The sequence below is a fragment of the Mustela nivalis genome (assembly GCF_964662115.1).
Source record: "Mustela nivalis genome assembly, chromosome: 6".
NCBI lineage: Eukaryota > Metazoa > Chordata > Mammalia > Carnivora > Mustelidae > Mustela > Mustela nivalis.
In genome coordinates, this window is record NC_139025.1 from 46,215,601 (window position 1) to 46,239,657 (window position 24,057).

The 24,057-nt window shown below is 36.4% G+C and overlaps 1 protein-coding gene across 2 annotated transcripts in view; it reads right to left on the reverse strand.

Annotated features, from left to right (window-relative positions):
- Window positions 1-24,057, reverse strand: part of STYX (serine/threonine/tyrosine interacting protein) — a 41,393-nt gene that overhangs the window by 10,362 nt on the left and 6,974 nt on the right. The window contains exons 2-9 of one of the 2 annotated variants that reach the window (XM_082735189.1): window positions 16,616-16,648; window positions 14,459-14,512; window positions 10,912-11,009; window positions 7,132-7,192; window positions 5,034-5,070; window positions 4,650-4,689; window positions 4,507-4,557; window positions 2,751-2,823 (exon numbers count right to left, since the gene is read on the reverse strand). In XM_082735189.1, coding sequence (XP_082591315.1) covers window positions 2,751-2,823; window positions 4,507-4,557; window positions 4,650-4,689; window positions 5,034-5,070; window positions 7,132-7,192; window positions 10,912-11,009; window positions 14,459-14,512; window positions 16,616-16,648 — 447 coding nt within the window. The remainder of the gene's footprint in view (window positions 1-2,750; window positions 2,824-4,506; window positions 4,558-4,649; window positions 4,690-5,033; window positions 5,071-7,131; window positions 7,193-10,911; window positions 11,010-14,458; window positions 14,513-16,615; window positions 16,649-24,057) is intronic. The other variant, XM_082735190.1, reaches the window with a different exon arrangement.

Consider the following 24,057-nt stretch of genomic DNA (forward strand, 5'->3'; position numbering starts at 1 on the left):
TTGAAGAACCTCCATACTGTTTTCCAGAGAGGCTGCACCAGCTTACATTCCCACCAACAGTTTAGGAGGGTTCCCCTTTATCCGCATCCTCACCAACATCTGTCATTTCCTGACTTGTTGATTTTAGCCATTCTGACTGGTGTGTGGTAATATCTCATTGTGGTTTTGGTTTGTATTTCCCTGATGCTGAGTGATATTCAGCATTTTTTCATATGTCTGTTGGCCATTTGGATGTCTTCTTTGGAGAAATGTCTGCTCATGTCTTCTGCCCATTTCTTAATTGGATTATTTGTTCTTTGGGTTATTATTTGAGTCTGAGTTCTTTTTAAAAAAAATTATTATTTATTTATTTGACAGAGAGAGACACAGAGAGAGAAGGAACACAAGCATGGGGGAGGGGGAGAGGGGGAAGCAGGCTTCCCACTGAGAAGGGAGCCTGATGTGGGCCTCAGTCCCAGGACCCTGGGGATCACAACCCTAGCTGAAGGCAGACGCTTAACGGCCGAGCTTAACAGCTGAGCCACCCAGGTGCCCAAGTTTGATAAGTTCTTTACAGATTTTGGATACTAGCCCTTTATCTGATTTGTTATTTGCAAATATTGTCTCCCATTCTGTCAGCTGTCTTTGGTTTTGTCAATTGTTTCCTTTGCCGTGCAAAAGCTTTTCATCTTGAAGTCCCAATAGTTCATTTTTGCTTTTGTTTCCCTTGCCTTTGGAGAGTGTCTAGTAATAAGTTGCTGTGGCCAAGGTCAGAGGTTGCTCTCTGTTTTCTCCTCTAGGACTCTGATGAATTCCTGTCTCACATTGAGGTCTTTCATCCATTTTGAGTCTATTTTTGTGTGTGATGTAAGAAATGGTCCAGTTTCATTCTTCAGCATATGGCTGTCCAATTTTCCCAACACCATTTTGTTGAACAGACTTTTTTTCCATTGGATATTCTTTTCTGCTTTGTTGAAGATTAGTTGACCATAGAGCTGAGGGGCAATTTCTGGATTCTCTATACTGTTCCACTGATCTAGGTGTTTGTTTATGTTCCAGTACCATAATGTCTTGATGACTACAGCTTTGTAACAGAGCTTGAATTGTGGATGGAATTGTGATGTCACAATGTTTGGTTTTCTTTTTCAACATTCTTTTGGCTATTGGGGTCTTTTCTGGTTCCAAAGAAATTTCAGGACTATATGTTCTATATCTGTGAAAAAAGTTGATGGTATTTTGATAGGGATTGCACTGAATGTGCAGATTGCTCTAAGTAGCATAGACATTTTAACAGTATTTGTTCTTCCAGTCCATGAGCATGGAACGTTTTTCCATTTCTTTGTGTCTTTCTCAATTTTTTTCATGAGTATTCTACAGTTTTGAGTATAGATTCTTTGCCTCTTAGGTTAGATTTATTCCTAGGTATCTCATAGTTTTGGGTGCAATTGCAAGCAGGACTGGACTGACTCCTTAATTTCTTTTTTCTGTCTCATTGTTAGTGTATAGAAATGCAGCTGATTTCATATCCTGCCAAGTTGGTGAATTCCTATATGAGTTCTAGCAACTTTGGGGTGGAGTTTTTTGGGTTCCTTCCAACCTCTGGCCCCAGAGCCAAAAGCTCGGGGCCCCACTCAATGAGCCCTCAGAGAAAAGCATAAGTCATTCCTGTCTCCCTGGTTTCCATCTGTATTCTGTGTTCACCCACCATGTGACTAAGTGTTTCTATCTCAGACCATGACCTGTTTCCAGCATCCCAACCCTGCAGAATTCTGTGGTGGGCTATTGTGCCACTGCTCCCAGGAGAGGAAGGGGTGTCTTGCCGGATCTGCAGCTTGCTGGGCCCCTGCTTAAAAAGCAGTCACCTAACTGAGCCATGGTTTGTGGCTCACTCTTCCTGATTCTGCCCACCTCGAGGTTTATTTTCCCATATATCCTCTCAGATTCACTTCTCCACACCTCCTACCTTGCAGAAAGTGGTAGCTTTTCTATTTATAGAGTTGTAGCTTTTCTTAGATCTCCTGTTGAGTTTGCAGGTGTTCAGAATGATTTGATAGCTATTTAGCTAGATCAAACTAGGGTCTCCTAACTCCTCCGCCATCCTGGACTCCTCTAATATCAAATTATTTTATCTGACATTTAACAATGTGCCTTTAACCCCTCTTTCACAGTAATGGCAGCTTTTAAGAAAATACTTAAAAAACAAAAAAGAAAATACCTTTAACTAGAAATATAAACTTGAATAAAAAAATTCCAATTAGGAGGTGCTTTAGCTGGCTCAGTGGGAGAATTGTGCAAGACTTTTAGTCTCAGGATTATGAATTTGAGCCCCATGTCGGGTATAGAGATTACTTAAAATAAACAAACTTAAAAAAAATAATAATAATGAAAAAAATAAATTAAATTATGGAAATTTTTAAGTATTTAAGGTAAATTCTATGGGTGCCTGGGTGGCTTACTCAGTTAAGCATCTGCCCTCAGCTCAGGTCATGATCTCAGGATTCTGGGATCAAATCTGTGACCAGGATGGGCTAAGCAGGGAGCCTACTTCTCTCCCTCTCCCCACCCCCTACTCATGCTTTCTCTTGCTATCTCTCTCTCTCAAATAAATAAAATCTTTTTAAAAAAAAAATTAAAAAATTAAATTCTATTAATTCATTTAATTTTAATTAAATTCTATTAATTTTAAATTAATTCTAATTAAATTATGTAGACAAAAGATTTTAATTATCCTCCTTTCTGACTACTTTAAAGAGGAGGAACAAAGAAGTTACCTGAAGTTGATGGACAAATCCAGCATTAGGATTAATGCAAAATCTTCTTTCTTGAACATAAGCAAATGCATCTCTGAAAACAAAAATAGAAAAGTAAGGTGACGGTATTACTTCATGAATTAATCTCAATTTTTTTAGTATTTACCTAAAATAAAAACTTATCCAAAAATTTACCTAAATAGGAAATCATAATCATAAAACTTGTGCTACAGAGAGGTAGCAAGCTATAGTGAAAAAATCAACAGGATGGGCAGATGAAAGATCACCATCCCTCTATTTACCAGCTTGTGTTCTAAGGGAATCTGCTCAACTTTCTAAGCTTTATTTTTCTTGTCCATAAATTGGGGTTTATAATAATTCCTATTTTGGAGGGTTATTATGAAGATGGGTGATTTTAAGTATAAAGCACCTTGTATAGCATCTATGACATAGTACGTGCTCAAAATTTTATCATTGTTTAAACAAGAAGTGTATCTACTTTCTTGTGTTGTTGTGAGGCTTAAATGAGATAAAGAGCCTGGAATAGCACCTAGCACATAGCAAAGACCCAATATATGGAAGCTATTTTCACTATTTTCACTAGTATTACTGTCAAGACACCAAATAATAAAGAAACTATATAAAACAGTCTACCAAGCATTAAATAAACAAAGCATCTGTATTCAAATAATATTAATAACTGATATTTTAAAGCAAAATTTCCATCAAAATTTCAACTTAAAGGAAACCAAACAAACTAAACAAGCATTTGAAGGTCTAGCCTGTGTCAAGAATATGGATCCAATGCTGAATGCAGTTCAAATGAAGAGAGTTAACAGGGAACATGGTATAATGATGCACAGGTTGACACAGGCATACCATGCAAAGTTTCATGGCTATGATAAGAATTATTAAGGATCAGGAACCTTTAAGAGCTTTTTGGGGTAAAGTATTTATTTAATCAGATTTACCTTTTGAAAAGATCATTCTAAAAGTAGTGAGGGGAAAAAAAGACTGGAAAAAGAAAGAGTACCTGAAACCACTAACCACTGTTAGAATCCAAGAAAGACACAACTGGAGGTGGGATTAAATGATGATGAAGAGAAAGAGAGAGATTCGAGGTATATTTGAAGACATAAAGGAGACAGGATTTGTTAATGGGTAAGTTTGGGAGAAGAGCGTGAAAGACAAGGAGCTGTCAATGATTACAAGACTTCTAACTTGTACAAGATACACTAAAAAAGGAAACTCTGTACATTGGCTAGGTATTTGTTTGGGGGCTCTTTTTTATCTAGGCAGTATGCTTGGAAAAGTTGATTCTGGTTAAGAAAGACCACAATGAATTGTGAATAGAAGTTGAAACAAGTTCTAGATAATTTTTGATCCAACTACTGTTAAAGGAAAATATAATAAATTAGCGTTTTAAGCAAGGGAAGCAATAACATCTGTGTCTTAAGAGTTTTTAAACTTGGGTTAAACAATTCTCTTGCAGTAAATAATTAGTTTTCCATAATTATTCCCAACTATAACGCCCTTGGCATTTTAATAACATTTAGCACTACCTCTGTAAAACCACAAAATATTAGCCTAAGTAGATCTATTCAAGGTAGATGAGCTATAAAGGTTAAGAGACTAATCATGGAATACAAGAGCCTGCCTCATCAAGATGAATAGATGACAAAATCAGGGTATCAACTTCAAACTCCCAAACTGTTTCCATTAAGCTTCATTTTACTGAGAATTTAAACTGTGGCTAGGTTTCAGAGTACTTTCTTACCTGTACTTCATTCCAAATGTTTCCATAATGTATGCAATAACAAAGGCAGCACTGAAGAGGGGGAAAAAATTTTAGAAAAAAAATAGAAAACACAGCTCATTAATTAAATGCTAAAGAAAGAAAGATAATCTCTAACTTCATACCTCCTGGAGATCCCTGCATTTCCATGGACAAGAACTTTTCCTGAAAGACAAGAAATAGTTATTCTGACAAAAAAAAAATCTAATTCAGCAACTAAAATATATTGAAACTATACCACAGTAAGATAAATCTTTTCTTAAACATTTTATATTTTATACATACCACACCTGGATATTTATTAGACTTTAAAGCTGACTTGAAAATAAGTTATATAGAGATATTTAAGAAAGCCTATCCAAATGAAACAATTAGTTGGGAAAATATAAATTTGGGAATAGTCTATTATATGCAATTGCAACTTTCACATCCTGCATTTAGGACAAATATTATCTAAAACATTAACACATAATCCCCTAAAAATAAATACTGAGTAAGAAAATATTTACCTCCAGTCTGTAAGCTTCCATCAATAAATTCTTTACTCTGAAGGCAAAAGACAGTGTTTTAATAAAACATGTGGACTAATACAAGCATAAATCAGATACACAATATACATATGGTAAAACAAAATATACTGAAAACATTTCTTGGTGTGTATGTGTGTATATTTATATATATATATATATATATATATATATATATTTTAAGATTTTATTTATTTATTTGGCAGACAGAGCTCACAAGCAGGCAGAGAGGTAGGCAGGATGAGGGCGGGTGGAAAGCAGACTCCCTGCTGAGCAGAGAGCCTGATGCGGGTCTTGATCCCAGGACCCTGAGATCATAACCTGAGCAAAGGCAGTGGCTTAACTCACTGAACTACCCAGGTGCCCCTCTTGGTTTATATTAATGAAAATTGCTTTCATTCAAGAATTTACAAAATGCTACAAATGCACATATTACAAATTTTAAAAATTATACAGGAGCTAAAATTTAATAAATTCAAAGTGTGATTTCTCAAATATTTGGAGAGTATAAAAAGGTTAAAAATAATAAATATATTTATGCTCCCACCCTTCCGGGCTGCCCCATTTGGGCAGGGGGATCAGCTTTATTTCCTGGGGCAGGCAGGAAACAACTGCCTAATTAAAACCTCATTGGGATGGGCGCCTGGGTGGCTCAATGGGTTAAGCCGCTGCCTTCGGCTCAGGTCATGATCTCAGGGTCCTGGGATCGAGTCCCGCATCAGGCTCTCTACTCAGCAGGGAGCCTGCTTCCTCCTCTCTCTCTCTCTGCCTGCCTCTCTGCCTACTTGTGATCTCTGTCAAATAAATAAATAAAATCTTTAAAAAATAATAATAAAATAAAAAAATAAAATAAAACCTCATTGGGATCCTTGAGTGAGGGTGGAAGCCATGAAAAAGAACCCATGAGATACTGGGGGTTGGGACGGGTGCCCGAGCACTGGGGACCTGGGTGAGACCCCTGCAGTGGAGAGTAGGCCATTAGAGATAATGTTTCTTACAGAACCTAAGTTATTAGGAAACATTAAAAATGTGGCCAAGACAGCTAACAAGGACCATCTGGTCACAGCCTATACCACTTTTTGAAAGTAAGCGTTTCAAGAGTACCAAAAGTATAAGTAAAGTGTCTGAGCAGGTAAAAAATGTGAAGCTTAATGAAGATAAACCCAAAGAAACCAAGTCTGAAGAGAGACTGGATGAGGGTCCACCAAAATATGTAAAATCTGTTCTTAAAAAAGGAGATAAAGCTCACTTTAAAATGAGTTTAAAAAGGAGATATAACTCCTTAAAAAAGGAGATAAAACCTTTTCCCAAAAAGGGAGATGTTGTTCACTGCTGGTATATGGGAATACTACAGGATGGGACTGTTTTTGATACTAATTTTCAAACAAGTTCAAAGAAGAAGAAAAATGCAAAGCCTTTAAAAGTGTTAAGGTTAGAATAGGCAAAGTTATCAGAGGATGGGATGAAGCACTCTTATTTATGAGTAAAGGAGAAAAGGCTTGACTAGAGTTTGAACCAGAATGGGCTTATGGAAAAAAGGACAGCCTGATGCCAAAATTCCACCAAATGCAAAACTCATTTTTGAAGCAGAATTAGTAGATATTGACTGAAATAGCAATGCTTCAGATATGAAGACATCAGCAACAATAAAACAAAGCCTTGAAAAAACTTAGGTAACTAATTAGAGCTGGTCATGATTATAAGGGAAGAGTCAAATGGAAAATCCAAGAACTCAAATATTGTTTACCCAATTCCCAACTTTTAATGTAGATAATCCATTATAATTCCCTAAAGTTTAAAATATTTTACTACAGCTATGTAAAATAGTGGTTAAGGAGAAATGGCTTTCCTTTTACCTCATGTTATAAACTAAAAGGCTCAGTAAAAACATTCAGTGTCTTGCATTAAAAATAATAATAATAATAATAATAAATATTCTTTAAAATATAATCCCACAATTTTTAGTCATAACAAAGTAAAAGCAGCATTAGAAGGAATTAGTTTCATTATTAAGTTTTAGAACCATAATTAAGTCAAATCATAAAATTTAAGTGATATTAAAGCATTTGATACTACTTACCATGGGAAAATAACGTATTATATTTTCAACTGGATTATCTGCAATATCCAAGACTAAATACCTGAAAATAGAATATTTTGTGATAAGCATACATTCGGATAAAACTGTATAAAAAACTTCAAAATTTCTCAACAAGTATGAAAATAATGGAAAACAACTTTCAAAGTATCATATTCCCAAGAACTGGGTCACAGATTTTATATTGTTTAAATACACAGCATTTAAAGCCTTAAATAATAAATTAATATTTCTGATATTTTTGTATTAAAAAAATCTATCTCATTAAAACTGAAAAAAAAATCACATGAACGAAGGAAACTTTCCTCTAAATCATAATAGACCTAGAATATGGAGAAAAAGCGTCTGTATTCTTTATTATTACTCTATTTCTACTAACTTCCCCATGGACTAGAAGATTCTTCTTTGAGTGGCCCTCTGACCCCTCCTCACAATGCTACAGAGGTCATTTCAGAGGAAGCCCAAAGTCTAAAAGAGAAGAAGGTAATCAAAATAGAAGTTTAATGGAGCAATGAGTCAAACATTCATTGCCTGAACTAACCTTCAGCAGAGTAAAATCAACCAAGAGACCACCTGTCCTATATAATTTTACACTCTGGAAAACACATTAATAATGTTTTATTAATTTATTTTATTTTGTGAAAACCTTCCCTTTCTAACCTATCCTAGACCACCTATTAATACAACTACAGTAATTAAGTCACAAAATTTTTAAAGTCAATATTGCCTTAAAAATACAGTTCTTTAGTGATCACTTAAATAGTAAAGTGATCATTTAGGTGGTAACAACTTCAATAAATTCAGAGTTTATCACAGAGAAGCTGAAAATCAGTATCCAAGGATAATCCAATGTAAAAACCAAAAGGAATAAGACAATGACTGTATCCAAAAGTGACTGTGTAGACTGAACTATTACATAAAACACTGCTTTAGGGGGGGAAAAATGGTAATTCAGAGTTAATCTAAAACAACTTTCAAAGGTAATTCAGAGTTAATCTAAAATATTATACTGCATGTCATTTTGAATGTTAAAAACTATTAGCAGTCAGGGTGCCTGTGTGGCTCAGTTGGTTCAGCACATGACTCTTGATCTCAGCTCAGATCTTGATCTCAGGGTGAGTTCGAGCCCTGAGTTGGGCTCCATGCTGGGTGTGGAGTGTACTTTTAAAAACAAAACAAAAAGGAACCCCCCCCCCCAAAAAAAACCCAAAAACTATTAGCATAGGGGCACCTGGTTGGCTCAATCCACAGAGATGCAGCTCTTGATCTCAGGGTTGTGAGTCTGAGCCCCACACTGGGTATAGATTACTTAAAAATAAAATTTTTAAAACCAAAACCAAAACTAAAACTATTAGCAGAATTATCAATCTATAAGCCAATATTTCAAATCTAAGGAGAAAGGGTTATTCCATTAGGATAAAAAAGCTGTACCCAGGACAGTTTGGTACTAAAAACAAAATCTCTAGACAAATTAGAAATGTATAATATGGCATTTTAAAATATCATGGCATTTTTTTTCATATAGGTAAGTCTATTTGTGTGTAGACATAATACAGATACATATAATAGAGTTAAGATTTAGAAGGAATATGCCAAAATGTTAACTAAAGTGTTTCCTCTGGGTTGTGGTATTAAGGATGATTTTATATTCTTCTTGGCATTATTCTGTATTTTCCAAAGTATCTATAAAGAACAAGATTTTTTTTTCTAAGATTTTATTTATTTGAGAGAGAGAGAGAGAGAGAAGCAGCAGTGAGGAAAGGAAGAGGGAGATGCAGACTCCCTGCTGAGCAGAGAACCCAATGCAGGGCTTGATCATGGGACCCTGGGATCATGACATGAACCCAAGACAAATGCTTAACTGACTGAGCCAGGCACTCCAAGACCAATGATTTCTTTTCTATATTAGAAAAACATTTAGTCTGGGATGCCTGGGTGGCTCAGTGGTTAAGCAGCTGCCTTCAGCTCAGGTCATGATCCCAGCGTCCTGGGATCGAGTCCCACATCGGGCTCCTTGCTTAGCGGGGAGCCTGCTTCTCCCTCTGCCTCTGCCTGCCTGTACTCTCTCTATCTCTCTGACAAATAAATAAATAAAATCTTAAAAAATAAAAAAGAAAAAAAAAAGAAAAACATTCAATCTATTTCATTTTAGAATACAGACATTCCTTTTTTAAAATAAGTTTTTATTAACTGAAAAATGTGTACACATGGTAAAAAATTCAAACAGTATAAGAATATCTGCAATAAAAAAATAGGTCCCACTAGCATTCCAGACCCTAAATTTCCCATTTCAGAAGCAACCACAGTCAGATTTATGGTCTTTTAGCCTAGAAACTTTCTATGCATGTACAAGAATATATGCCTAATATACTGTATATATTTTTAAACACAAATGAGAGTATACACTTGGCTATATACCTTGCTTTTATAATTTAATAAATCTTAGTGATTATTCCAAATCAACACACTTAGAAATATTTCATTCTTTTTCATGGTTACAGTATTCTATTATACATTTACACAATATACTTCCGAGTGTCTTATACTGATGGACACTCAGGCTGCTTTCATTTTTACAAACAATAAGGCAGTGCATTATTAGTTTTAACATACATGCATTTATTTACATACATGCATTCTATCTCTAGAATGATATTTAAGGGTTAATAGTAGCTGCCTCCCAGGAGAGAAGCTAGATGGTTGGGTTTAGAAGAGGAAAGCGACTTACTTTATTTATATAGCTTTTTTTTATTCTTTTCTTGTACCATGTGTAATACATATTCTTTATTTTTAAAATAAAGTTAAAATAACATTAAAAACCATTAAATGCTTAACCACACTCATTATAATGAGAAAGGCAAATTAGAACTATGCAAGACATCATTTTTACTCTAGGAAATTGGGAAAAATTAAAAACATTTTATAATTCTGTCTTGGAGAAATAAGAAGGAAAGAGTCTCATTCACTTCAGAGTAGGAATAAAAAATGATACAACTCACTAGAGGGCGATCTGCAACATCCGTTAAAATTTTAAATGCTCACGTTCTTTGATCCAACAATTCCACTTGTACACATTTATCTGACTGATATATTTACACACGGATTAAACAATATATATAGGAATAGCCACTATATTAGCAAAAGATGAAACAATCTAAATGTCCAATAGGTGACAGGTTGAATAAATTTTAGTATAGCCATACAATGGATTACTATACAAGTTTAAAAAACCAATGCACCTAAGTAATGATATGAAGCAATCTTTAAAATATATTAACAATTTTAAAGCCACTGTAAAAAATAAAAGTTTATCTATAGGAATATGCTTATATATATAACATAACCCAAGGAGGATACTCAAAAAGAGTAGATGCCTCTAAAGAAGGAAACTGAGTGTCTAAGGCACAGAAATAGGGAAAGTCTTCAGTTATACTGTAGATGCTTTTGAATCTTTAAAATTTTGCATTATATGCATCACTAATTTGCAATTTAAAGGAAACTTATTTGTTAGATAATATACTATATGACCATCCTTATAAAACAGATATGTACAGGGCAAACTTCTTGGGTCTTTCCTCTTCAGGAGTTTTCTACTATCACTTATCACATAAACTTTGCTTTGCACCCCACTGCACAACAAAAACAAAAACCACAAACACCCACACTCAACATTATGTACAGAAGTCTGCTATAATAAAATCAATCAAAATGAAAACTACATTACGTTTGCTGCCCGTAATTAATCACAGCAATAATTCTTACCTAAATAATTGTTGAAAGTTTGGTTTAACAAAGTTTGCTTCAATATTTTGTCTTATGCATATTATATGGGTTATTCCATATTTCTGTAGTATAGGTAGCTATAAAAAATGAGAGACAGGGAGAGAAATAGTTTAAAATACAAAACATCATCTTATTGTAACACAGATGTTTGAAAATATAAAGGACTGAACATTAGAATTAGTATAACCATATCTGAACTTTAAGTACAGGGAATTAAAGCTAATTTTATAATAATATCCCTGAAATGATCAGCAAGATATTTCAGTGATTCAAGATTAATATATACTACATAACCTCAAAAGGCTAATAGGATTATTTAATATAATTTTAGAGCTTGCTGAGACCTTAAAGATAATTTATTTCGGAAACAATACTAAATAGTGGTTTAAAGGCATGAGCCTTGGAGTCATGAGAGTCCAAGCTCTATATTCCAGCTCTGCTAATGATGTGAGCTCTGTGGCTCAGTTTTACCATGTAAAAACAGGGAAAATACTAACCTCTTCATTGAGTGGTGTGACAAATTATGTATGTCAGGTGTTTGACGCAATGCCTTGAGCACATGGCAAGTGTTCATTAAGTGGCAGTTACTGTATGTAAATTGACAATATTTATTTTTTAGAAGGGATTACAATAAGGCATAAGCAATTACTGAATATCACTGACACAGTTAAAAGCAATACCACGGCCCAAATCTCTACACTACACCATGCCTCTCCCAACATACTTTTTCTACTACAAGCCAGAATTAATTTATACAGTTCACAGACTAATAACATTTCAGTTTAAAAATTCTTCTGAAGTTAAAACTGGCAACTCCAAATGGCATTATATTCTGTGGGGCTTTTCTGGCTCTACATTTAAAGCAATTTAATATGACAGTCTTAGATCAAGTTTTTATTTGCAACTGATTATAGGTTTCAGTGAATATAATGTGCTTGATAATGTACACAGCATGTTACATATACAACATATGACATATATATAACATGACATGCTAATTTAATAGCTAGAATGTAAATTGCATGAGAACAAGGACTTTGTTCACTGATTCTTATACCTATGTGTAACAGTACCTTGAATATATTAACTGTTCAATAATTATCCGTTCAATAAATGAAAGAACAAAATCATCCTGTCAAGAGGAATCAGAATTCATAATCTTGGGTTTTCTATACTTCCAGCTTATACTCCTATACATTTAATTCCCACTTTCTGCATTAAATAGTCCATAACAATAATACTAATGATTTGTAAGAGAAATCAAAGAGTAATTTATATTTGTTATGGACTGAACATTTGTGCTTCTCTAAAATTCACATGTTGAAGCCCTAACCCCCAAGGTGATAGTGGTAGTAGGAGATGGGGCCTTTAGGAGTTAATTAGACAGATTTAGACGAAGTCATGAAGGTGAAGCCCCATGATGGAATTAGTGCCCTGATAAAAGGAAGAAATATCAGAGCTTCATCCTTTTGCCATGGGAAGATGCAACAGGAACACAGCCATCTCCAAGCCAAGAAGAGGGACCTCACCAAAATCTAACCAAGCTGCACCCTGATCTCAAGATTTCCCAGCTTGTACAACTGTGAGATAAAGTTGTTGTAACCACTGGTCTATGGTGTTTTATTACAGCAGCCCGAGCTAAAAATGTGGATTTCAAGTTTTAAATGTCAATTTTTGCAGCAACTTTTCCTATGTCTGGCAGAAATTAGATAGAGTTTAATTATCTTATTTCCTGAGTGCATCCTGAGTTAGAAGAAGGGAGATAAGCACTTGGTAGGATTAATATTTAATCAATGTTCCATATTCACATTTATTAAACCTCCAAAATGTATTCAACATCTCTTCTTGTTTATACTTGATCTGTGATACATTGTTTTCATATCTACTTTATTAGTGTGAGAAACCACAGAAGATATACTGTGAAGTTAAGTATATCTTGAATAAAAACCTGCTTTAATAAGCTTTAAAGGCGTATTAGACTATTACTGAGTAAAAAAAAAAACAAACCTTAACAAAATAGGACTCAAACGTAATAACACACAGTATCTTTTATTTTCAATGGATTTTCATTTACATAAACCAAATTATGACCTAATCTCATACCTACAAACTACAGAAAAACTGCACACAAAGTAACAGTTTAAATGTATTTGAATGCAATAAAAGGTAGACTTAACTAAATGAGTATTAGAAAACGAGTTTATTCCCTAAGGTTTATCTTTATTATTATTTGTTATTGTTATATATATTTTAGATGATGGTATGAAAAGGAATATGAGCTGTACTATGGTAATTCAGAGTGGGAAATAATCAAATTTTGCCACAGAAACTTTTCCTCAGTCTAATTATTAGACCATAGTAAAATTGAGGGGGAAGAGTTTTGTTTGTTTCTTTTTTTTTTTAAAGATTTTATTTATTTATTTGACAGAGAGAGATCACAAGTAGGCAGAGAGGCAGGCAGAGAGAGCAGGGGCGGGGGTGGGGGGAAGCAGGCTCCCCGCTGAGCAGAGAGCCCAATGCCAGGCTGGATCCCAGGACCCTGAGATCATGACCTGAGTCGAAGGCAGAGGCTTAACTCACTGAGCCACACAGGCACCCCAAGGGGAAAGAGGTTTTGAGGAGATCTGTAAACAAATACTTGTGGTTTAATGTGACAAACAGTATAATAGGTATATTTCTAAAATGCTGTAGGAATACAAAAGGCAAATAATCTAAAATCATCTGGAAGGCCAGTATTTTGTGAATACTACATTATTTGATTTTTGTTTATCTTAAGTAAGTTACAGTTAAGTCTATAGTTCTCTGTATTTTCCTTAGTACTTTTTATTTTCACCAACACCCCCTTTCCAACCTAGCTGTAGGCCATCAAAACTAGGTTTACTCCTACATATGCCTCAACAGTCAAAAGGGCTTCCAGTTTCAAAGAAATTAATTAAAAAAAAAAAAGAACTCCCTATTCATCTAAAACTCATAAATACATTAAATTAAATCATCAAAGTTAAAAATGCAATAGTTTTTTTTTTAAACAAAACTTACTGTAGGTAGATATCATACTCAAGAATATTGACTTCTTGGGGTGCCTGGGTGGCTCAGTGGGTTGGGCCTCTGCCTTCGGCTCGGGTCATGATCTCAGTGTCCTGGGATCGAGCCCCACATCGGGCTCTCTGCTCAGCGGGGAGCCTGCTCCCCACCCCCCTCTCTCTCTGCCTGCTTCTCTGCCTACTTGTGATCTCTGTCAAATAGATAAAATCTTTAAAAACAAAACAAAACAAAAAAGTGCATACACATGCACACACACATGTACCCTTGATAAAGAAAGATTAACTAAAATGTCAAATATACTTATTTGTGGTTTGTGGTGACACACTTGACAATCACTGGTCCAGTAATATTTCAAAAGAGGTAGGTACTCCAGAGTAACATGCAATATTTATAGACCCTCCCTCAAAACTCTTACTACTAAAAAAAATTTATTCCTAAAAAGCTGGTTAATAGTCTCCTGATGAACCAAACCTTAAGTTCATACCTTGCTTTTCATAGCAGAAGAATATGGACCCAAAAACAATCCAGGTAAAATTTCCTAAAGAAAAAAAAAAAGTTGAGATATTTACCATTAACAACTTAAATCTATACAAACTATGTACCATATACGTGGATTTGTGGAGTATTTTCATAATTGTTACAGTAATTTGCTTTAAGAGTCTCATGCTCTACTGACTGAGCTAGCTGGGCACTAATCTGCTTTAAAAGCTTATAACTTAGGGAACATTTTCTAGCCACACGGAGCAAATGACTGGGAAGAGAAATGGATATGTGCTTTATATATCAAATGAGACATTTAAAATTTAAATATAGTTCTGAAAAGTCAAGATATCTGGCGGCGCCTGGATGGCTCAGTGGCTTAAACCTTTGCCTTCAGCTCAGGTTATGATCCCAGGGTCCTGAGATCAAGCCCCGAATCGGGCTCTCTGCATCGGGCTCTCTGCTCGGCCAGGAGCTTGCTTCCTCCTCTCTCTGCCTGCCTGCCTGCCTCTGCCTACTTGTGATCTCTCTCTCTCTTCAAATAAATAAATAAAACCTTTAGGGAAAAAAAAGTCAGAAATCTGAACTTCTACAGTGCTTTTTAGAAGCAGTTTGGGTAAAATTATCATATTATATGACTGTCTTTTTTTTTTTTTTTTTTTTTTAAAGAGAAGGGGAGAGAGACAGAGGTGAGAAGGAGACAGCATCTTAAGCAGGTTCCCTGGCCAACACAGAGCCTGAGGAGAGGCTCAGTCTCATGACACTGAGACTCTGACCTGACCGAAAATCAAGAGTCCCAGTGCTTAACTGACTGAGCCATATAGGTGCCCCTATATGACTGTCCTTCATATTAATAAAAATCTCTCATTTTACTTACAGTCTCTGCGATAGTTTAGAAATAAAATAGGCATAAAGAAAATTACCCCTTTGGAATTACACAAAACCTTATTCAGCCATATCAAAAGTAGCACAAGACACAAGATTAGAACTGTTGTTACTTATTGTTAATAAAAGTATTATTGCAGAGGCGCCTGGGTAGCTCAGTGGGTTAAGCTTCTGCCTTCAGCTCAGGTCATGGTCTCTGGGTCCTGGGATCGAGCCCTGCATCGGGGCTCTCTGCTCAGCAGGGAGCCTGCTTCCCTTCCTCTCTCTCTCTGCCTGCCTCTCTGCCTCCTTGTGATCTCTGTCTGTCAAATAAATAAATAAAATCTTAAAAAAAAAAAATAAAAAAGTATTATTGCAAAGTTTAAAAAGGACCAGTATCAAATGTTTGCCTACTGACAAGAGTTTCAACAATTTTAAATAAATACCTTCCAAACACTGGATTAAAATTTATTCTATGTAATTTCAGTATAGAAAGATTTTAGTTGGGCTATATCATATCCTAGATATTAATACAATGTAATTTTTCAGTTCAGTTCTATGAAAATTGTTACTATTTATGTAGAGGTCTGATTTCTCCTACCAGCTTCTTGTGGGCAGAAATTACATTTACTCATCTTTGCATTTCCCACAGCACCAAGTAAAATGTCTCATAAGTACTCAGATACTTTTAAAAGATAATTTTCACTAATAGAGAAAAGAAACAGATTTTTATAATTCAAGGTACTCCTGGGAACAGGAGACACTGATTGATTCTGGGGTTAGCAGAGTGACTGTCACTTGTAAGAAATGCAAAAGAAAAACAAACTGCTATGAGGGGTAACTATCATTTTATCATTCCATTTTGGGAGTATTCCACTCAGGCTTCTGGAGGACTTCATTATGGAAGTTGACTGGAAATCAGACATAAAAAGGAACAATTATTCAAGAGTGATCTGCTTTATAGTCAACTCTTTTGGACTTATCTAAACTAGACATTCACAGAAAACTGTTTTTAAAAGGAATAAAATATTGTACCAAGTTTTTCAGATAAGGAAAAACAAAGTGATTCTTTAAGCATATACATATATTACTATGTCCATGATTCTAATCTAAGGAAGAAAGGCAACAATTCATTTCTCATCTTTTTAAGATCCATGATTAACCTTAAATAACCTTGATTTTTAAAATACTTAATGATGAACCTATAGACCATGAGCCAACAGCTCTCAAATCCTTTGTGAAATTAGGTTATTTAATAATGATAATAGTAATACATGTGGTTTGAATATTATCTTACCTGCATCTCTCGTCTCATAGGGTAGGTCCATTCCTTAACGATGGAAAGAAAACACAAGAATAAAAGTGAATGACAGATAACAAAAGGTTACCCAATTAAAAGTTAAAGATGTGACATACAAGTGTATGGATTTTTTGAAAAAATACATTGTACTTTAAGAATACTCTATAGATTTGCAAACACTTGAAAATCTTTGCAAACACTTGAAAATTTAAGTTACAAGAAACAATGATTAAGGGGCGCCTGGGTGGCTCAGTTGGTTAAGCATCTGCCTTCAGCTCAGGTCATGATCTCAGGATCCTGAGATCGAGCTCCACCTCATGCTCCCTGCTCAGTGGGGAGACTGCTTCTCCTCCTCCCTTGGCCTCTCTCCCCTGGCTTGTGTACTCTCTCTCTTTCTCTAAAATAAATAAAATCTTGGGAGGAAAAAAAAAAAAAACAATGATTAAGGTATTCTTTAAGTAACTATGCTTCCAAAATCACGATTATGTTATTTCATACAGTGAATGGAATAGCTCATTAATTTAAGAAATTTCTCCCCAAAACTGATCCTCCAAATCAGAAATGCCAAATAGCCTTACTGCGATTCATGTCAACTTTAACCAACTGGCAGCAGATAGCTAAAACACTGTGTGAGGAAAGACTTAAGAAGAGTACTGTGATCAATGAGCAGTTTATGTAATGGATGAAAGACTGTTAAATCATAGGTATTTGCCATCCCTGATCTAAACCACTAAATGGTTATCAAACAGTCTTTTTCATATCTCACTTGGGCTTGATCTGTCTTTTAGCAGTCTGATTCCCTTTAAAGATACACTTTATGAAAGTATAGAGTTCATTCTCTCTTTGGAATGCAGACCAAAGTAAACAAGTTGGAAAATAAAGCACATGTCAATGGCAAAGGACAGAAAACATTCGGTTGAGCACCTCTCTCTTGATTTTGGCTTATTTTGGCCCAGGTCATGGTCTCAGGGTCCTGGGATCACGCCCTACATTAGGCTCCCTGAGAGGTAGCTAGTCTGCTGGAGATTCTCCTCCTCTCCTTTTGCCCCTCCCTCCCCAAAATAATAAGTCTTTTTTAAAAAAATAAAGAAAAACTTGGAAAAGATGAAAGCAGTCACAGTGAATTGATAAGAAGAATCAAATATAGTACAGATAGTCCTCATTCGTAAACAGACTGCATCCCAAAAGCTTCTAACTTGGTTGCTTTCAACTTAGAATTATAAACAGAAATGAGGTTTCTAAAGTTAAAACTGGAAAAGCTTTTTAAAAAATCCTTTATTTTCAGGGGAAAAGAATTAAGGGATACAAACTTCCAGTTATAAAATAAGTCACAGGGGGTGCCTGGGTGGCTCAGTTGTTGGGCAACTGCCTTCGGCTCGGGTCATGGTCCTGGAGTCCCAGGATTGAGTCCCATATTGGGCTCCCAGCTCTGTGGAGCTTCTGCTTCTCCCTCTGATCTTCATCCCTCTCATGCTCTCTCTCACTGTCTTTCTCTCAAATAAATAAATACATTCTTTAAAAAATAAAAATAAAATAAGTCATGTGGATGAAAAGTATAGCATCAGGAATATAGCCAATAATTTGGAATAACTTTGTATGGTGACAGAAGTTAACTACACCTACGGTGAGCAATGGGCAGTGTACAGAACTGTCCAATCACTATGTAATATACCTGAAACAAATATAACATTATATGTCAATTAGAACTATTGACAACCCAGAAATTACAACCCAGCAATTACACTACTATGTATTTATCCAAAGGATACAAAAATAGAGATTGGAAGGGCACATGCACCCTAATGTTTATAGAAGAAATGTCCACAATAGCCAAAATATGGGAAGAGCCCAGATGTCCACTGACAGACGAATGGATAAATAAATGGTATGTATACATAAGGGAATATTACTCAGCCATCAAAAAGAATGAAATCTTACCATTTGCAGTGATGTGGATGGAACTAGAAAGTATCGTGCTAAGCAAAGTAAGTCAGTCAAAGACAGACAACTACCAAATGACTTCACTCATATGTGGAATTTAAGAAACAAAACAGATGAACATAGGGAAAGGGAAGGATAAGAATAATAGAAGAATAGAATAAGAAAAACAGAGAGGGAGGCAAACCCTAAGAGACTACATGGAACGAACTGAGGATTGATGGGTGGAGGAATGGGGTAACTGGATGACAGGCATTAAGGAGGGCACTTGATGTAATGCACACTGGGTGTTATATGCAACTGATGAATCAACTAAATTCTACCCCTGAAACTAGTCACATACTATACATTAACTAAATTTATTTTAACTCAAAATGCTATTTTAAATGCTTTGTGACTGAAATAATTCACAGAAAATAGGTGCCTTGTTAAGCCAATTTCCAGTGAATGCTGGATGCAGACAATTGCTACAACCATATATAGTGACATGCTTAGAAGTACATTTGTGGGGGCACCTGGGTGGCTCAGCTAGTTAAGGGTCTGCCTTCAGCTCAGGTCATGATTCCAGAGTCCCAGGATCCCTTCTCAGCAGGGAGTCTGCTTCTCCCTCCCCCTCCTCAGGTGCACTTGCTCTCTCACTCACTCACTCTCTCCCTCTCAAATAAATAAAATCTTAAAAAAAAAAGTATATCTGCATATCTATTCTTCTAATCTAAACTGAATTTAAGTAAAATTAACAAATAATGAAGGGGTGCTTGCCTCAGTCAGTTAAGTGTTAAACTTTGTTTGTCTCAGATCATGATCTTGGCGTCATTAAGATCAAGCCCTGTATCAGGTTCTACGCTCAGTGGAGTCTGCTTTTCTCCCTCTCCCTCTGCCCCCCCCCCAAAAATCAGACAAACCCCTTTTCACTTTTAATTTTAGGATTACAGAAAAGTTAAAAATAGTACAAGGAATTCCCTTTACCCTTCACCTAGATTTTCCAAGTCAGAAAAGTATTTTTAACACATAAGGTAGAAATGTTATACATCTGTAACAGAAATCTAAGCTAGGATGCAATGGGGAATTATTCATATCGGAGGGCTGCAAGTTATCAGAAGGGAGGAGGGGAAAGGGGGAAACGCAGAAAAAGGGGGAAAGAACATGTCTGTTTTGTAGAACAAGAAGCTACGGTTAGGTGTTCCACCAGATACCCTCTTCTGTGAGCCAGTTTGAGCCAGTTTGGAGGTGACGTCCTGCAAAGAAGCCCCCCCTCCCAGTTGCCCTAAAGTTACCTCTGGCTCATTAGAATACTAAGATCTCCTCCCAAGGGTGAGGTTTTCCACCATTTTTTGACCATACAATGTACATACTAGCATGGTGACATACTAAGCATGAGCAGTTTAAACCAAGTGCCTAGGTAACAAAATGTGTAAGTTCCTTAATGTATCAAGCTCCCTGGCTCTGCTCCCTAGCACACAGAATAAATGTTTCATAGATGAATCCCAAGAGGAGACAGATAGTACTTTGAGAGCCATTTCCCTGTCTCCTTGTGACAAGTAATAAAAACTCTTTGCTTTCTTTTCTTTTCTTTTTTTAGAGAGAGGAGAGATAGAGCAGAGAGAGAAGGAGAGAGAAAAAATCTTAAGCAAACTCCAAACCCCTGAGATCACCACCTAAGCCGAAATCAAGAATCAGACACTTAAGTAACTGTGCCACCCAGGTGCCCCAAAACTCTTTGCTTCCTTGGGTTGTGTTCAATATAATGCACCCTGAGCAGCAAACCTCTTGAATTTGGCTACAGAAAAGACAGAATAGTACTCCTGCAATATAGTCAGCAATTTTTCTTTTTAATAAAGAAAAGAAACAAAGTATTTTTTTGTCTTTAACAGATCTTGGCAATGTGATATCAGTAGGCTATAACCCCCAATAAGCCATATCAGGAGAGGACCTGCTGATCTTTCATGGCCTTGTATATCTGTTCTTTTAAAATTGACATATAAAAGAAGACACAATGAAGTGTTAAAATGCCCAAATCTGAATGTAGAGCTCAATAAACTTTCAGAGGCAATACAACCATGTAATCACGACCCAGATCAAGATTTTCGTCATCTCAGGGGTGCCTGGGTGGCTCAGCTGTTAAGCGTCTGCCTTCAGCTCAGGTCATGATCTCAGGGTCCTGGGATCGAGCCCCACATCAGGCTCCTTGCTCAGTGGGGAGCCTGCTTCTCACTCTCCCACTCCCCCAGCTTGTGTTCCCTCTCCCACTATGTCTCTGTCAAATAAATAAAAATAAAATCTTAAAAAAAAAAACTTTCGTCATCTCAGAAAATTCCCTCCTCTTCTCAGTCAATATCCTCTCTTCAGAGGTGACCACTGACTGCTGTGACTAAAGATTAGTTTTGCCTGATCTTGAACTTAGTATAAATGGAATCACAACAGTACTATTTTGTTTGGCTTCTTTCACTCAACCTAATGTCTGTGACATTCATTCATTTTGTCTGTCACATGGCTGGCTCAGTTGGAAGAGCATGTGACTCTTGATCTTGGGGTTGTGAGTTTGGACTCACACCCAAATGTGAGGTTAGTTGTATGGGTGTAGAGATTACTCTACAATGGGTGTAGAGAGTACTCAAAAAAATAAAATCTTAAAAAAAAGTAAGGGGGGGTGAGGAGGGGTAACAGGGTCACGGACACTGGGGAGGGTATGTGTTGTAATGAGCACTGGGGATTATATAAGACTGATGAATCACAGACCTGCACCCCTGAAACAAATAATACATTATATGTTGCTGGGTTTTTAAAATTTGAGACAGAGAGAGAGAGAGAATGCATAAGCGGGGAGAAGGATCAGAGAGAAGGAGAAGCAGCCAGATATGGGTCTTGATCCTGAGATCATGACCAGAGCTGAAGACAGAGGCTCAGCTGACTGAGCCATCCAGGTGCCCCTATAAAACATTACATATTAATTTTTAAAATATCAATGGAATTCCTAAGTCACAGAGTATGCCTATATTTGGCTTTATTGGACACTGCCAAAAGCTTTCCCAAACCAATTTACATTCCCATCAGCCATGTAAGGGAGTTCTAGCTGTTCCACATCTTTACGATGGCCTTATTTAAAAAGACACCGTATATGTAAGACATAAGACAAAGCACAGGACCTGATCAAAGAGGGAAGTAAGATCAACACCAAAAAGCTGATCCAAAAGGCAACGTTCTCATTGAATGATAAACTGGGAAGATTAGGGAGGGAGGAGAATTTACCTCATCCCCACAGAAATGAGTACTCTTGCCTTTCTTAGCTTTGAGTCTGAGCAAAATGTGGTGGTAATAGTGGGTTGGGATCTTCCTAACCACAATCTGGCCTTTGCTCAACTTTGGCATTAAAATTCAATTATTTTTGTGAGGCCAAGTGAAAATTCAATGTCAGGTGGTCCTAGGTAGATAGTGTCCATTGGTTCTTGGGAGAAGCAAATGCATTTTCTTTCTGGAGAAGCATGCCCTAAACCTAGATCAGAAATAATTCACAGAGGTAAGTTTAAACGAGCTCACAATTTGAAAAAAAAAAAAAAAAAAAAAGAGGAAATGAACCACCATAAAAAACAGATACAAACTGAATCACATTCATAAAGGCTGCAGATATTAGGACAATGAAAAATACAATACATTTAGAGTATCAAAGGTATGAGAGCATCAAAAGTATGAGCAAGGATTAAGAAATTTATTTTTTTTAAAGAGAACCAAATGGTATATGAAGAAATGAAAAAACACAAATGAAATTAAAAATTGGTGGAACAGGCTAAAGAGAAGAAAGGTTGTAGTTAAAGAGAGAATTTGTGGGGCAGCTGAGCCACTCAGTGGGTTGGGCCTCTGCCTTTGGCCCAGGTTATGATCTCAGGGTCCTGGGATGGAGCCATGCAGTGGCAGGCTCACAGCTCAGCAGGGAGTCTGCTTCCCATCCCACCACCTCCCCCCAGCCTTTCTGCCTGCTTGTGATCTCTGTCAAATAAATAAATAAAATCTTAAAAAATAAAGACAATTTGTGAACTGGAAAACAGAACTGAAGAAATGACCTAAATTCAGAGTCGGAAAATATGATCACTTAATATACATATAAGATAGAATTTAAACGTCCAACATCCATAAAATCTAAGTTCCAGAAGGAGGATAGAGAAAATAGATATATTACTGAAAATTTTCCAAAACTGGCTAAAGACACCACACTTCGGAAATAAGCAACCCACTAAATCCCAAGCAAGATAAGGGTAAAGAAATACATAGGTAAATAGCAGTATATCAAACACAAAGCAGAATTTCTTTTTCCAGACTAAAAGCAAACACAGGAGTGGAAAGAAGAGTCCAAAAGACCTTCACATATGCAGCCAATTAATTTTCCCAAAGACAACAAGGCAATTCAATTGAGGGGGGAAAAAAGTCTTTCAACAACCGGTGCAGGAACAAGTAGATATTTATCTAGAAAATATTTGTCTAGTAAATAAAATGAATTCTGATCCTGACTTCTCTCACCACTCCCATCCCAAACCCTCTGCACACATAAACATCTTGTCTGTCTTCACTGTTTCATCTATTCCCAACACTTGATGACAGGTGCCTGTCACATAATAGGTATTCAATACATACTTGATGAATAAATGGGGAAAAAAGTGTGTACGTATAAACACAAATGCAAAAATGACAAAACTTCTAGAAGAAAACACAGAATACATTTACAACCTTGGAAAAAGCAAAGATATCTTTAAAAGGGCACAAAAGATTTTTTTTAATTAAAAAAAATTATTGGGGCGCCTGGGTGGTTCAGTGGGTTAAAGCCTCTGCCTTCGGCTCAGGTCATGATCCCAGGGTCCTAGGACAGAGCCCCACGTCAGGCTCTCTGGTCAGCATGGAGCCTCCTTCCTCCTCTCTCTCTGCCTGCCTCTCTGCCTAGTTGTGATCTCTGTCTGTCAAATAAATAAAATCTTAAAAAAAAAATTATTAAGGGCCACCTGGGTAGCTCAGTTAAGCATGACCTTCCACTCCAGTCATGATCCCAGCAGGGAGTCTGCTTCTCCCTCCCCCTGTTCTTATGCTCTCACTCTCTCCCTTTCTCTCTCACCCCCTCAAATAAATAAAATCTTTTAAAAAAAGTTTATTTAAGGGAGAGATAGCATGCAAGCACATAAGCAGGGGGAAAAGTAGCAGGAGAGAGGGAGAGAATCCCCAAGCACACACACTTCCTGCTGCGCAAGTAACCCTACAAGTGGCTCCATCTCAGGATCCTGAGATCATGACAATTATCACACAATGAAATAGTGTTCAGTAACAACAAAGAATCTACTACTACTCCTAAGCACAATATAGGTGATTTCATAGATATTCTGTTCCTTGAAAAAAGCCATAAACAGGCGCGCCTGGGTGGTTCAGCCAAGACGTTAAGCATCTGACTCTTGGTTTCAGCTCAAGTTGTGGTCTCACCAATAATAAGATTGCACCCTGAGCCAATGCCCTGGGTTACATACTCA